Source organism: Python bivittatus, unplaced genomic scaffold (genome assembly GCF_059951505.1).
Source record: "Python bivittatus isolate LINGU-HERP-01145 unplaced genomic scaffold, Pbiv_v1 ctg000670_np1212, whole genome shotgun sequence".
NCBI classification, from domain to species: domain Eukaryota; kingdom Metazoa; phylum Chordata; class Lepidosauria; order Squamata; family Pythonidae; genus Python; species Python bivittatus.
Window position 1 is genome coordinate 3062550 of NW_028277094.1, and position 15125 is coordinate 3077674.

General features: G+C 43.4%; 1 protein-coding gene across 5 annotated transcripts in view; it reads right to left on the reverse strand.

Moving 5' to 3' along the window:
- DRP2 (dystrophin related protein 2) overlaps positions 1-15125 on the reverse strand; it is a 42521-nt gene that overhangs the window by 13327 nt on the left and 14069 nt on the right. For all 5 annotated transcript variants that reach the window (XR_015798076.1, XM_088151614.1, XM_088151616.1 and 2 more), the window contains exons 3-16: positions 13288-13421; positions 12052-12208; positions 11323-11443; positions 9916-10184; positions 9113-9259; positions 8673-8751; positions 7951-8011; positions 7475-7536; positions 6352-6426; positions 4905-5106; positions 4113-4198; positions 3034-3191; positions 1924-2090; positions 667-778 (exon numbers count right to left, since the gene is read on the reverse strand). Coding sequence is in view for 4 of the 5 variants with exons in the window: in XM_088151614.1 (XP_088007740.1) it covers positions 667-778; positions 1924-2090; positions 3034-3191; positions 4113-4198; positions 4905-5106; positions 6352-6426; positions 7475-7536; positions 7951-8011; positions 8673-8751; positions 9113-9259; positions 9916-10184; positions 11323-11443; positions 12052-12208; positions 13288-13421 (1830 nt within the window). In the remaining variant the exon portion in view is untranslated. The remainder of the gene's footprint in view (positions 1-666; positions 779-1923; positions 2091-3033; positions 3192-4112; positions 4199-4904; positions 5107-6351; positions 6427-7474; positions 7537-7950; positions 8012-8672; positions 8752-9112; positions 9260-9915; positions 10185-11322; positions 11444-12051; positions 12209-13287; positions 13422-15125) is intronic.

Consider the following 15125-nt stretch of genomic DNA (forward strand, 5'->3'; position numbering starts at 1 on the left):
AATTCATTGGACAATTTTAAAGTGCAGAGGCTCACCACACACAAATTCCAATACTCAATTTAATGAGATCAACCTGGCTGAAATCCAGGTTGCACAATAATCTGAAGTAAACTCCACTGGATTCACCAGTCCTTATTCTCGTCTGTAAAGGATCCACTGGTCAATTGCATTGAACTTGAATGAAAGAACTTCAGCCCATAAATGTAAACGCTGGTCTTTTAAATCCATCTTATAACAAACTATTATTGTTGAAATTGCTAGCCTGAACTACAAAATAGAGTCTTCCTTTATCTGAGTGCTTGCCCCATTCTCCAGTGCAATGATGCTAAGAGCTGTAAAATGATAATAAAATTTGGAAGCCTCATTATCACTGCTGACTCACATGAGGGACATTACCCTGGAATTTTGGCCTACAAACCCCCTGTCCTAGTCTGAAAAATTCCAGGAGCTGTGCTCCTTAACGTTCCTCTCCACTACACAATTGCATTATCTAGTTTTTTGTTTTTTAAAAAAGGAGAGGATCAGTAATAAGTAGCAAATCGTTGCACGCTAAGGCCTACGCAGGACTGCACAATCTGTCCCCTAAGGACGCTAAGCAGAGCATCACTTCAGCATCGCCCCAGCATGGCACACAGTCCTTTGCAGACCACGTTCTCCTTCTCTTACCATTGTATAGTATTCCATAATGGGATAATGGAGCTTATTGCCTTTGCTGGCTCGTCCCGTCAAGAAGCAGGTCTGGCAGATGTCCACATTGAACTGCTTGAGGCTACGGTATCTGGAGCAACCGAAAAACTCCAGTGTTACCCACAAAACCAAACACTGAGGTAAACCAAATACGAGCAAAACCAAATTTGGTTGCACTGCACCGAACCAGGCTCTGCGTGATGGAATGCTCTCCAACTTAAACGTTCATATCAAAAAACCCAAGCCTGTTAAGATACTACAGATTTTCCTCCTGCCATGTTACTTTCTTTGCTTTTTTCATTGGGCCCTGAAATATTCATCTTCGGAATCACATGAAGCTCAATTCTGTTGATGGCATACGCTGGATCTTGTCACTCAACGTGGCCCTGTGTGCCCGTTTTCTTGTTCTTTTTAAGGGATAGTTAAGTGGCTAGTGATACAGAAAATGCCAACTCAGCTGAAGTTTGTGACATGGAGAAATAAGGGCAGGGGGTGGAGGGGAGCTTTGTTCTTGCCATGATGTTGAACAGATTTGGAAACACAGTGCTGGTGTGCTGACAAGGGGCAGTGGGAAAAAACTGCTCATTAGTGCCCAAGTCTCCCACTGATGCCACCCTCCCAGCCCCCCACCCCCACTGCTAAGTCTATGAAGGAGTATCCAGGGATTCTGATTATGGCAATGAAAATCTTTCTGTCCTACTGAATGATTCATAATCTTCCTCAGTCCCTGTTCCCATACCAGTTATTTAGCTAAAAACCAACACAGCTATTTATATCATTTGGCCTATAAGTTCCTAAAAAGAAAGCTTTTGTGTCTCACTCTTTTACACCCGTTTTTTTCCCTTCCACTTTATCCTTTTGTCAAAAATGCTACAACCTCTTTCAAGCCGTCTGCTTGCCTGTCTATTGCCAAGTCAGGCTTAAACCTAATCTTTTTTTTTTTTTTGCTACTTGAAGGATGTCATTACGGGCACTAAATCCAGATGGGCCCAGGACAGGAGGAGGCAGAGTGCGAAGCCCCAGAGGGATTTTGGGAGAAGTGGGGTTTAAGACCTCTGGCTTACCACCCAACGGGCTCAGCCCTGTTTGCGACAACTTCAAGTATCACAAAGAATTAAACTGCACCCAAATAGTAAGTCTGTTGCTTCTGCCTCACTGGATGGGTGGAGGGAGCAAAAGGAACAGTCTGCGCCCTTCAACCCTCCAGTGGAATGACCCTCTCCGTTACTTCCATACCTGAAACCTTTGATTGGACACTGCCGGCAGATGGAGCACTTCGTCTGGTGTTTTACTTGTTCGGCGATGGCCACTCGATGAAGGACCGCCAGCCACACCATTGACTGTGGCTCTAAGTTGGCCCATCCCAGGAACTGAGCAGCCTCGATGGCTGGTTTGCCGTTTCCCTAGAAGAAGGAAAAGAGACAATCAAGTTCCACCACTTGCAAGGATGTACACCCCTCTCCTTTGAATCTGCCATATGCTGTATTCAATTTCCTGGGCTTGAGAATGATTGAATGGGATTAGTACTGTGGAGTCCTTGGTGCTTCCTGAGCTTGGTGGTTTGCTCACAGATGTTTCATTACCTGACTAGGTAACATCAGCAATGCTAGAAGGGAGTGGGGGCTGCTCTCTGTTTATATACAGTAGCTTGGCTTGTTAGTGGGGATGTTGTTTTCCCCTTGGTAGTTCCTTGATTAGGGTATTGTTGATTCTTTGTTGGGTGCTAATCCCTGCTTATCTGGGTGTAGGCTGCTGGAGAGGATGTGTTCTGGTCTTTTTGTTTCCTTCTTAGCTTTTTTATTGTCCCTTTTGAATGGTGTGTAAATGTGGTTTATCTCTGTGTGTCTATTGATGGCTGATTTGCCTGAGTGCCAAGCTTCCAGGAATTCCCTAGTGTTTTTGGATTTAGCTTGGTCTAGGATGCTCACAGTTTCCCAGTTGAAACTATGGTTGAGTCTGTCCATGTGTTAGAATCTGTTAATGTAGCCATACAATAAAACAGAATTAGCTCATCTGGTTGTGTTTCCTGTCTGGTCTACCTGGGAAGGCTGACAACAATCTTCCAAGTCTGAAAGTACAAATCTCCCGCCGTCTCCTTTACAGCCTGAGAAGCTAGGGAGGGTCCCTTCTGAGCTTCTTTCTCCACCCATTATGCAGCTGCGGGCTATGCTGTCTCTTATCTGACCGTTCCCTAGGCAGCATCTCTTCGCCCCATCTCTCAAGGTCTTTCTCACATACCATTACAATGATGCATGTAAAAAGGGGGCAGGGCCTGCACTTGCCGTTTTGACTTTTTCAACCCCTCCTACAGACACCCCTGGGAAAAGCCCCATCAGCCTCACTTACAAAGCGGAAACAGCTGCGCACACTGGGCTCCACGTTGCTCCCACCAAAGGCCGCCACTTCCCCCAGTTGTCGTGGAACTTGGATGGCTTCGTGGAGCAAGATGCCGAGATGCCTCTGGTCGCAGAGTCCACTGGAGTTGGCCACCTGGCTAAAGAGGTCTAAAAAGCAGGAAGGAAGGGCATGGAAGAGCCACAGATGATGGGGTGGAGAAAGATGAGGAAGAGCTGATGAAATCACAGCCTTCCTCAGGCAATCTTCCTGGTCTTGTAGGAAGAAAATAAGCTTGACCAGAACCTGTGTCTGAACTGTTAAAATGCAGAGGGGAAATTTTATTTCTGTGAAGGCCTCCAACTGGGAATCCTTTATATTCTCACTGGACTATAGTCCCAGGATTCTTTGGAGAAAAACACAATGGCTGATACATGAACATGCACATTTTTGGCACAGCTACAACTTATGGCAGTATTTTGCAAAGTTTTAGCTTCAAGGAATCTTTCCATATCAAGTAAACCACCATACAAATTTTACATATTGTCATGAGGTATCTGCCTTGGGCAGCCCATACTGGCTGGAATGGCAAAGTATTAAGGAACAGGGCAGTAGGTACCAGGGATCCCGTCCCCCGTCCCCTAAATTAGTTTGCTGCCCCCACGTACAGTGAAGGACCTGACCCCTAACCCATTTTGAAACCAGATGGAAGATGCAATCTTGTCTTTCAATTCAGGCAGCAATATCTCCCAAGTCAGATCTATCCTTCAGCTCTGTTTGATTTAATAAGGAATAGCTGGGGAGAAAACTCTGGAATGTTCCCTAAGAAGCCCTCCCGCTTGGAACAGAGGAAGACCCAAATTGGGAGAAACTCTTGCTCTTGCAGGACAGCACACGCCTATTGGTGCAGAAGTTTCCCTCTACAGCTGAAATTAACAGCACCATCCATGCACGAGAGCTACAAAATATGGCTGCAATTGAGATGAAGGACTGTTTTCTCGAATGCAGCTGCCCTTGACTCTCTCTATCCTTGCTAAATCTGGAAGCCTCCCACTTGGATTCCACCAACCATCTTCTGCAGAGTGACTCACACTGGAATTTCTCCTTCACCTCTGTGCCGCAGAGACACGCAATGCCCGTCTTGAAGGAGAGTGCCCGCATCTTCCCACTGCGCCCACTGAAAGACAAGGAGTGGGGTGAAACATTTGTCCTTGGTTCAATGATAAAAGCTCCATCTTTTGCCAGCTTGTTGGATGGACAGGGAGCTGTGTCCGCCTTTAGAAAGCTTCTCTGTTTAGTCACCATCTGCTTCCTTGTAATTTCCATGCATAGTTCTAACACTGCCCTCTGAAGTGACAGAAAAGAGGTCTTGAGAAGCTAACAAATCCAGTTCCATTCAAATGCCTGCGCCCCCTACAAGCATGGATTTTTTGGGAGATTTCTCACGTTGATAAAGAAAATAGCAACAACCAAAACAATGAACAGATTCAGAAAGAGGAAAGCTTCCACCCCTTTGCACTGAAGGAAATGGACGAGAATTCTGCTGCCCTAAAATGCATATATAAAGATATCCCGTTTGAAAGTGAGAAACCTGCTGGAATTCTTGGGCTGTAACTTTAACTTTTCTTCTAATAACATTATTAGAGCTCCTAGATTCTCATCCTTTGGATTAACTCCTTCCAGTCTCAGAAGGAGGAGCAAGGAGGAAGATTCGTTTTATGGAAAATGCAAAATGGCCGATGCTTGAGATAAACCGAGAGTGGCCATTTCCTTTGTGCCCCAAGGATGAATGAGGAAATGACTGCTTTTCTCAGAGGTAAGAATCCCAAAGAGTTATGTTTCAGCAAGCTTTTATTATTTGCTTGGGTGTCTGTCCATAATACCTGTCAAAAACATTGAGCAGCCAATTCAGGCTCATGTCGACACAAAGGGGGACGTTGACCAGAATGCCTCTTTCTTCCTCAAGCCGCTCATACAGAGAGGTTAAGCAATGGATCACTTCCACCACATCCATCACGTGGTCACTTGGTTGCAGCTCATGCTCTGTAAACACCTCCAAGGCTGTTGACAGTGTCACCATGTCCACTGTGGGGGGCCAGAAAAAAAAGAGGGTCAAAACCAGGAAGGGATTATTGTGGGAGAAAAACAAAGAAAGGAACCACAACACATCTCAGTAGAAGAGAATTTCTGTAGCTCAGGGTTGAATTGTGGAGTTCTTGGTGTTCTCTGACGTTTCATCATCCAACTAGGTGACATCATCAATGGAGGGAGTGGGGGGTTTGCTGCCTGTTTATATGCAGTAGCTTGCCCTGTCAGTTTGGGTGGGGGTGTGGTTTCCTCCTTGGTGGTTCCTTGATTAGAGTATTGTTTTCTGCAGATGTTGTAGTCTTTTTGTTTCCTGAAAGACTACAACACATCCCCTCCAGCAGCCCACATACAGATAATCAGGGATCAGCACCAAACAATCTATCCTCCAAGCGCTGGGATAGGGTGAGATTGTGAGATGTACTTGTTATGGGCTGCATGGAAGTTTAGCTATGGTGTCAGGTCCTTGGGTGTTAATTTTTTGGTTTTAATGTTTTTTATGGTAAATAGATGTCACTTTATCTCTTGGATGTGAGCTGTCCAGAGTTTGGTACAAGATGGGTGGCTGGATCCTCAAGGCCAGATAATTTCCCAGTGCTGGATCCAGCATTTACATGACAGAAATGTTTCACAAGATTCGTAGCTTTGGGGAAATCCTGCGGCTTTAGAACAGGCAGGATTTGAACTGGGATGGGAGACTCTTCCCACCGAAAGGGGCTGAACTGGAGTCATTTTCATAACCCTGCCTCCAAAGCAAGTGGGAGGAGTCATATGCTCTTGGACAATATCCATCAATAAAACCTTGCCCATCAACCCAGTACATAGAGTCAGCATGGTATGCTCAATCCCAAGCTGTGATGCGATAGATTTCCATCTTCCATTGGGGTGCTTCTCAACCTTAGCAACTTTAAGATGTCTGGACTTCAACTCCCAGAATTCCCCAGCCAGCAGGCTGACTAGGGAACTCTGGGAGTTGAAGTCCAGACATCTTAAAGTTACTAAGGTTGAGAAGCACTGTTCTATGGTCTTTCCATCCTTTTTTCAATGGAATTATGGAAGCACATATGAACTCTAATATTCACGCAACCTGTCAAGTAGGAGATGGATGTGCAAGGCAAGTCTGTGCATACTCTCCTCTTTTATGTAAACTTATTAAGATCATGGTGGAGATTGATCTGAATTATATCAGAGGCCAATGACAACCTGACTGGATGGAAGGAAGAGCAAAGGAAAAGCAGGACTTACATCTCAAAGCCTTTTGCACACGGCGTAGCTTCATGGCTGTACGGTAAGCAGAGTACTTGATGTTGTTCAAGTCAGCTGAGAAGACAAAAAGAGAGACAGAAATGAAGCCATGGATTTCACAACCTTTCCATTGACAACTGGGGATCCTTGGCTCCCTAGAATAGTCTTCTCTTATTTGGAACCATCCAAACACGTTGGGCCTCCAGCTCCTGGGTTTCCTCAGCTGGTACACTACCTAGGAATTCTAGAAATTGCAGCCATAACATGTTTGGGGGTGATATGCAGGGAAAGGACTTTATTGAATGACATTTCTCACTATCCATCCCAATGGTTGGGCTGCCTGGGATTGATGGAAAGTTGAGAAGCCTAAAAAATAAAGATTTCCCATCTCTGCTGTATGTGTCAGCCCTTCGAGGCAGACCAGACTTGGAAACCAAAGTTATGAATACTAAAACTACTTTTATTATAGGGTTACAGTAACAGAATCTTGCATGTCTGACAGCTCCTCCCCACTCCCTGCCTTTATCTAGAAGAGAACTAGGGAGGGTCAAGTCTGAGACACTTTCTCAAATTACGTTTCTACCCTGGACTCAAGATTCCTTTTATCTGACCATTGTCTTAGTGGTGTCTCTTCCTCCTGGTCCTCAGGGTTTTTCTCACAGCCCATTACACTATGGGATAGCATGATTATTGTGAGATGGGTGGTGTCCAAATTTGAAATATAAATAAATAAATATAAATAAAATGATTAGCAGTGGCACCACAGTTTTGGCATTGTCAGCTTAGGATAAAATCATGAAGGTATTTGTAAAATTCTTTGGCAGCAGCCTTGAGCTGAAAGTGATTCTTTCTGAGCGTGATTCCTGGAGAGTTTTCTTTAATGAGATTTATTGAGGAAAAAGGGATGGAATTTTCTTTCTAAAAATTGATGTTGTGAGAAGGTGGTTTTTTTTTTACTGATAATAGAAAAGCCTACAGCTGGCTGTTTATGTGTCTTCTCAATCTTTACGGGAATCAACTCTTACAATATTCTAATAATGAATGAAAAGGAATCATAGGCCACAATAAGGCATGTTCCAATCTGTTTCTTAACAGATTTCAGAGGCATTACAGTTTTTCTTACCCAGCGTTTGGTATAATTCAGTCATCTTTGGATGGTCCCAACACGTTGTCTGGGCTTGGTGGCTAGAAAAAAGTATGATGAATTAAGTCATAAGGCTACTTTCAATTATAACTATATTCATCAGGCTTTTGCAGAGACACAAACTCAGATATCTCATGGATCTGGCATGGGCAAAAGGGGTGTTCAGGAAAGCCCCTCAAAATACCATGCATACTTAATTTTGGTAATAATAATACTTAAATTGGATGGTTGGATGGCAGCAGGAGTCCAAGACTCATAAATAATACAAAAAAGCACTGCCTTGGGCATCTTGAGCTCCTGCAGAATCCCATCAAGAACATACTGATTAGTACAGGAAAAATCAATGATATTGATTTCTACAAGGTGCAAAATGAAGGTAAAAAAAAAAAAGGATATGGCAAGAGGGCTGAGAGTAATGAAGGTCAGGATACAAGAATAAGCTTCTTGACACTCACTTGATGTAGTAAGGGACTTTATTGGGAGAAATGGCTCGTTCCCACGGGACCTGGACCGAGGCTGCAAAGAAAAAGGAAGCTTGAGAATGAAATGGGGCAGTAGATAATACCAGACCATAGATGTGTAGGGCTTGCTCAGTATTAGTGTTTTAAGATTTTGAGAGATCTGCAGGCAGATTGTTTCCCCACACTATGCCCTATGCTGCTTTAATCTCTTTTTTCCTTCCACATTCCTTGTGCATTGAAATCGATGGCCCACTACGCATGAGCGTATGGAGGAAATCCACAATATTTAAAGAACACTTGGGATTATAGTTTGACTGTTTTAAAAAAAAAACACATTGATCCACCAGAACCTTTCCAATGCTCAGTGAGGTTTTGGGTGGGGGGGTTTCTATGGAGGGAGGGCCAGAAAAGCTCCCCTCTTAAAAAAGATAATTGTCCTTCCCACTGAAAAATTTAGCAAGGTAGAGTGTTTAAAAAAAGTTTCCCACTGATTAGGGTTTTTTTTTAGAGGCATGTTTTTCCAAAAAAAGGTTGCAGTGATTTTTTTGCACTCCTTCAGTGAGGCTACCTTGACACCTCCATATTTTATTAGCTTAATCTGCTATATGTTCGAGAGAAGCTTGAAACAGAAGAGCAAAAAGGGTATATAAGAGAGAAAAGGGTTTCCCCTCCCAAATAACTATCTTCACCATTAAAAAAAAAAATAGTGCACGTACTCGAGAGGAAGTGTTGTGATCCTGGCCCAAAGTCCCGGTGGGCATCTTGAAGGTGCTTCAGGCGGTCATTGACAGAGACCTGTGCAGAAGTTGGAACCGTCAAACTAAGTTATGGAAAAGTTCAGTCTTTTGGCCTGTGCAAGCAGTTCATGGCTGAGCACATGTAGGGACTTGAAAGCCAGCTTGCTGTAGCACTGAATCCCCACTCTGGTGGGGAATATGGGAGTTGTAGCTCAGCACATCCAAAATGGGCCAGGGCCAGGGAAGACTGAAATGGGGCTCCAATAAAAACATACTCAGCAGGTAGCTTCCAAACCCAGATGTCTATATTTTGGGAAGGTGGCGGGAGGGAGGACACAGGGCTAATGCCAAAAGCAGACTAGACTGGGTACCATGTTGAGCCAAGCTCTGTCCAAGGTGTCTTCCTGCCCCTTCCTCACCTGTAGCTGTTTCCAACGTGTGTTAATCTGTTCCAGAGCACGAGAGTTCTCCATGGACAGATGAACATCTGAGATAGCCAGCTGATGTGCGAGGTCATTCACAAGTTTCACTCCGTCTTTCACAGGAGAGAGCTCCTCTTGGAACAACTGGGGAGCCACATCAGCCCAAGAAAATGCAGTGAGATCAAAGCAGAGTGGGGGGAGAGAGAGAGACAGAAAGGAAGCAACTAATCAGTAATTCAGGTCAATGTGCCATAGACACCATCTTGGCTTCTGCCAAGTTCCCCACCTCCAACTAGTAATTCTGTGATTGTAAAATATGATTTAAGGATTGATATATTGTGTGAATTCAGTCGTAGTTTGTTCAACAAACCATCGCTTAGCAGAGGAATGCACAAAGTATGAAACAGTGATTGTATGAAGCCCACCAGCAACCCTTTTCTGTCCTCAGAGACTTTTTGTACTTGGGAAGATTTGGGGACGTAAGGAATCAAATGGGTGCCTTAAGCCTTGCAGATGTTGAAAGCATCTATTTCTCTCCTTAAAACTCCTGCATCCTCCTCCCCAAACAGACCCTTACTCTACTGATGTTTGGCACATATCACACAAAACATTGTAGAGCCTTCAAGCTGATGAATGTTCCACAGCCCTGACTCAGCACAACACTGGACCCTAGTCACTTTGCATGCTTGTAAGAACAGGGCTCTATTGCACAGTGAGATGCTGAGTCTACAGTGCCTTCATCTCCCCTATTTTCCCCTCCAGGTCTCTTGGACAAGTACAGGATAAATTACAAAGATTACCTTGGTGGCCTGGATATGCTCGGGCAAAGAATCAATGAAGAGATCTCCAATGGGCTCCCATGTTTCTTGCACACTTTCAGCTTGGTTGAGGGTAGTGCTGAGCTCCTCCATGGTCCCTTTGATCTCCAGAAGTTGCTCTAGGGTCCTCTCAATGTGACGGTGCTGGTCGACACAGCGGGCAGTCAGCTTCTCCCACAGTTCACTGGCCACCGTTGCCTGCTTCCACACAAAACGGCTAATATTCTGGATCCGGTGTCGTGGGGAGACATCTAGAAACAGGGCATCAAGGAGGGTGAAGACAACTAACCTGATGTTAAATTTCCAGGGATGCAACTGCATCAGCAGGAAATCAGATGGATTTTCAAAAGCTGGAGTGGAGAGCATAACATTGGAAGAGCCTTGTAGGATCAGACCAATGGTCATCTAGTTCAACATTCTGAGTTATACAACTGTACTCAGAAACTCACAAGCATGGAGAGGAAGGTGTTGCCCTCTTCCACTTGTGATTACCAGCAGCTGGCACTTATTTTATGCGGCTTATGATACAGGAGCCCGTAAACTATCAAGAGTGATAAATTAGCAGCAGATAAAAGAAGAAAGCAAACAGGTTTGGGAAAGAGGAGGAGATGTGGGGAGGAAGGAAGATGTGACAGCATTGCCTTCACCATGGTTTCAGATTAACATCCACAGATGTTAATTTCCTCTGCATGCATGGTGGGGTATCCTGGGGATATGAGCTTATGGGAATATCTCATCTCACAGATACAGCACAAACTCTCCATGCAGATAATCCCAGGTTCAAAATGTGAAGAAGTACAAAAATGTATATAAGGGAAGGGGGGAAAAAACACTGAATGCTCAATGAAGGCTGAGCATATGTGGTAGCTGTAGAATGGTAGATGATAGTTTGGAGAGGAGGAGTGGAATGGAATATCCAAGGGTAGGTCATGGCTAACTGGCTGTCATCCTGGTCAAGAGACAACACAACAACTTTTTGTGTTGTATCCTGTTGGGAATAATTGGCTATCAATTATTTGGGTCCACTGGTTTTCCTAATTCTGAATAACTGGTTCTCCTAGTTACTTCAGAAAGGTCCTTATTCATTCTGGGCAACCTTTTCCTACCAAAGGGCTTTTCCTGGGGTGGGCTTTTAAGGCACGGTCTATTAATGTGGTTGTCTCCTAAGATATCCCTTTGAAAATCAGGAGGGTATGACTGTATCCACTAATACTGTTCTGGAGAGATTATTTTTCAAGATGAGAAGTGAGGTTGAAAGACCAATCCAGAGGCCAATACCCTCCACCCACTGAGCTAACAGCCTTCTGAAGCTCTGAAGGAGTAAGAACAGGAGAAAATGTTGGAAAGTACAAGACCGGATGGATTGAGAACATGAGCAGATTTGTCAACCTTTGCTGTCAAGATTTACATCTTCCACTTCTTCAAATGGGTGCTGAGTAAGGAAATCTTGAGCTGATTCCAAAACAGAATAAATGTATGGCCCCCGAGACTTCACTTCTTCCATGAATGCCTACATCAGGGAGAGAGGACCAAAAGAACTGAATGGAACCCCAAAAATATTGTGTCCATGCACAAGACAGAGCCCTTAAACTAACAGTTGTCTTTGGCTGAGTCAACTCTTTGAATCCTCTATATAAACTAGAAATGGCAGCTTATAGGCAGAGAATCCTGCCAGCCTTAGGACTCTGGAAAGGGTTAACTCTGTCACCTTCTGGGAAGTGCAGTTGAGCACAACATGAGCTAAAGACACATCAGAGGAATGTTAACAGGTTGTTTAAGCTCTACCTCAAATGGTATCTTCTTTTCTTCCATATGAAGAAGAGCAAATGGCAGGAAAACTTAATATTTTCAACATTTTTCCTCACTGGGGAAAAAAAAACAGCGAGGGAGATAGGTGATTAGAAACAAGGCCTTTTCTATCGTGGTTTCCCAGAATTCTGGGAGTTGAAGTCCACATATCTTAAAATTCCCAAGGTTGAGAAACACTGGGCTAGCCTTCTGTTCTGTTCTATTCATTCTATTAATATTCCAGTACTTCTTATGGATTCTGATGGCTTTCTCAGATGGCTTTCCTTGTTCTGTCTAATGCTAGGACTGGTGTGGGTTGTTGGTGCCTACCGTATGCCTCTCTTTCTCCTGCTGTACCAGGAGGACATCCCCTCGGAGTGGTAGCTGGGCAGAAATATCCTCATCTTTTTGGCTAAGCCAGTCAATGATCTCCTGCAAGGGAATCTGCAGCTTGCCGCTGTGATCTGAGAAGGCCTCTAGACGAGCCCTGAGGAGACAAAGAAGATGCTGAACACTGAGAGGACAGAAAGTAGAAGAGTTCGAAGCAAAGTTACACTTGGAATCTCAAAGCATGTTGGAGTTCTAGATCGTTGTTAGTAGAAGCCATTCCTGATGCATGTTTGAATTAGGCCTAGGTTCAGAGGAGGCTAGAGCATCTGTAACTTCCAGCTCAGGAAATCTGGAAAACCCTGAAAACTCCAGGTGGAGACAGAAGCAGTTGGGCCCCTGGATCGCTGGGCAGGCTAAAATTTAATGGGCTGCCATTTCTGTATTGCAGGGCAAGCCTCCAAATGATCAGCAGTGGGACCAGGCAACTTGTGAGGCTGTTGAGTGTCCAAATGGTTCTCCGTTTGTGCTACAGAAGTTGACATGGCTTTTCAGTCACAGGAGGGATGTGACCTTATACCAAGTCAGGCATCTGGACCCGGTTACACTTCTGGGTCTACCTCAGCCTGTAGCCACATGTGTCCCACCACATGTTTGGGACTATCTCTCCTATCAATCCCAGCAATGATACTTAAAGATGCGAGCTGCCATCCAAAACAATTGGAAAAATTCAGCTTTGGAAATGGTGGCCAGCTTCTACAGTGATTGACAGTCATTCTATAGAATTTTGAGGGGTCCCTGGAATTACCTGAAAAGCCAAGGACCTGGAGTCTTCTGCAGGCAAAGCAGAAGCTCTGACCAATGATCTTTTCTTTGGGTGTTTGAGCAACCTGTCCTGCTGCTCTGCCTCTTCACTCTAGAGCCTGACCTCCAACCTCTCTTGGACTCTGTCATCTGCCTCTGGGACTCTCTGGGTCTCTCTGGGTCAGGCAGAACCTTATCCCCATTTGTGGCCTCTCCCAGAATTGTGCTGAGGCATGCCTGGTGCAAGCTCAACCTGGTGCAGGTTTGGCTTCTGCTGTCTATCTCAGTTTCTTCCTCCTGAAAGCCATTTGTGAGACACAATAGCGTCCTCTCCATTGGATCTCTAACAGATGCAAGTTCAACAGTTGACTTTGGTGATGCCTAGACTGGCCCTTCCCCCCCCATATTAGAAAAGGGCACTTTTGCAGTGTTTACCGAAGGCTGTGTGATTTCTTCTTAATCTCATTCCAGCAGAGATTCATTTCCAGAGGCATCTGGGGCCCAACAGCACCGTTTGGAGGTTTCTTGTTCACACTGGCTGGCACAGTGCCATCATGGGCTGTTTTAACCTAAGCGGAAACACAGAAAAGCTGATCAAGGAAAGGGAAGCACAGAAGGAACAGAGTCAGTTTGATTCAGGCATTTTTCTCTTTCCCCCCCAAATATTTATTTATTTAGCCACCTATGCCACAGAACGTGACTCAGGGTGGCGTACAACTACAGTGACAATTCAAACAGTATGACAATTATTAAAACACTACAGTACAAATAAAAATTTAAAAACAATAAAACCAAGAATGCAGGAGAATGCCAATCAACTCATATAATACAACCACCTTTCAGGCTCCCCGAGACTGATGATTATGTTTTGGGCATATTTTTAGATGTTTGAGTTTTAGTTATTTGTTACTTTGGGCTTCCCATGGGCCGAAAGACAGAATAATATTAGTAACCACATGATGGGACATTTTATCGTGCTTGGTGGACATGTAAAAAAGCTAAAAAAATTGGACTCAAATACATACATTGATACAGAAGATTTTAAAGATTAATATTCAACTGAAGCCAGATTTTTTCCTTTTAGGACAGATGGATAAACAGTTAGAAAAGAGCCATGGAAGATTATTTCAACATATGATAACTGTGGTGAGATTATTGTATGCACGAAGATGGAAAGGTTCAGCATTACCTACCATGGAAGATTGATTGGTGAAATTGACAGAACTTGCTGAGATGGCCAAACTGACTTCTTTGATGAGAGAAAGGTCATTATTGACCTTCACCAATGACTGGAAACCCCTTATGGACTTTTTGCATAAGAAAGAAAATGATTTTATGACTGATGGTTTTGATGATTAGAAAGAATAGCTTATAGAAAGAAGGGAATTATGATGTAATCTTAGAGAGAGAGGTTTGATTAGGATTATACGTATAACTACCAAGAAGAAAATCAGAAGCCACTTCTTTATACATACATACATACATACATTTCATGTTTTTTGTTCTTTTATTTTCTTTTTCTATCTCCTTTTTTGTTTGTCTCTTCCTTTCTTTTCTTCTTTTTCATATTTACTTTACTATATTTTGTCTTTGAATGTATTTCTTATTAGGTATGTAAAATCTTTTAATTAAAAACTACCTAAAAATAATGTTAGCAATCAAAATTGTGCTTTAAGTAGTAGTTAAGAGTTTCAAAGAGAGGAGTGCAGTTCATGGACTGATGGAGAGTCAGTAGCTCAGGGGCAAATATTTGCTTGGAGTAAAGCTGGCTGACAAGAAATGGGGGGAAAAATTGTTCACAGCACTAGATGACTGTGCCACCCAGATCAGCATATAGCTTTTAAAATGTAGATTCCTGTTTTTTTAAAGATAGTTTTATTAAGAATTATGAATGAAAAGGATACAAATACATACCACAAAAAATAGAAACAGAAAAATACAAAAAAAGGAAAAAAGTGTGAAAAAGAAAAAAGAAGAGAAAAAGAAGAAGTAACTTCCCCCTTCATCCCAGCAAGTAAAGACAATTTTAATAGCTTATCACCGTTCTCTAAGTACAACATAGTCTCTCTTCACCCCATAGCTCATCTCTTAAGCAAAAAACAAAATCCAGATGCTTCATCAATTGTTCTTCGTCAGCAAAAGTCCAGTAAGGGCAACCAGATATAACTATTGGTTTTAGCCCTGATCGAATAAGCCGATCTAGCATTCATTCCCTGAGTTTTTAAAGAATCTTATTTTTAACCCCTTCAAAAAGAATCCCAGAGCTAGTTTTC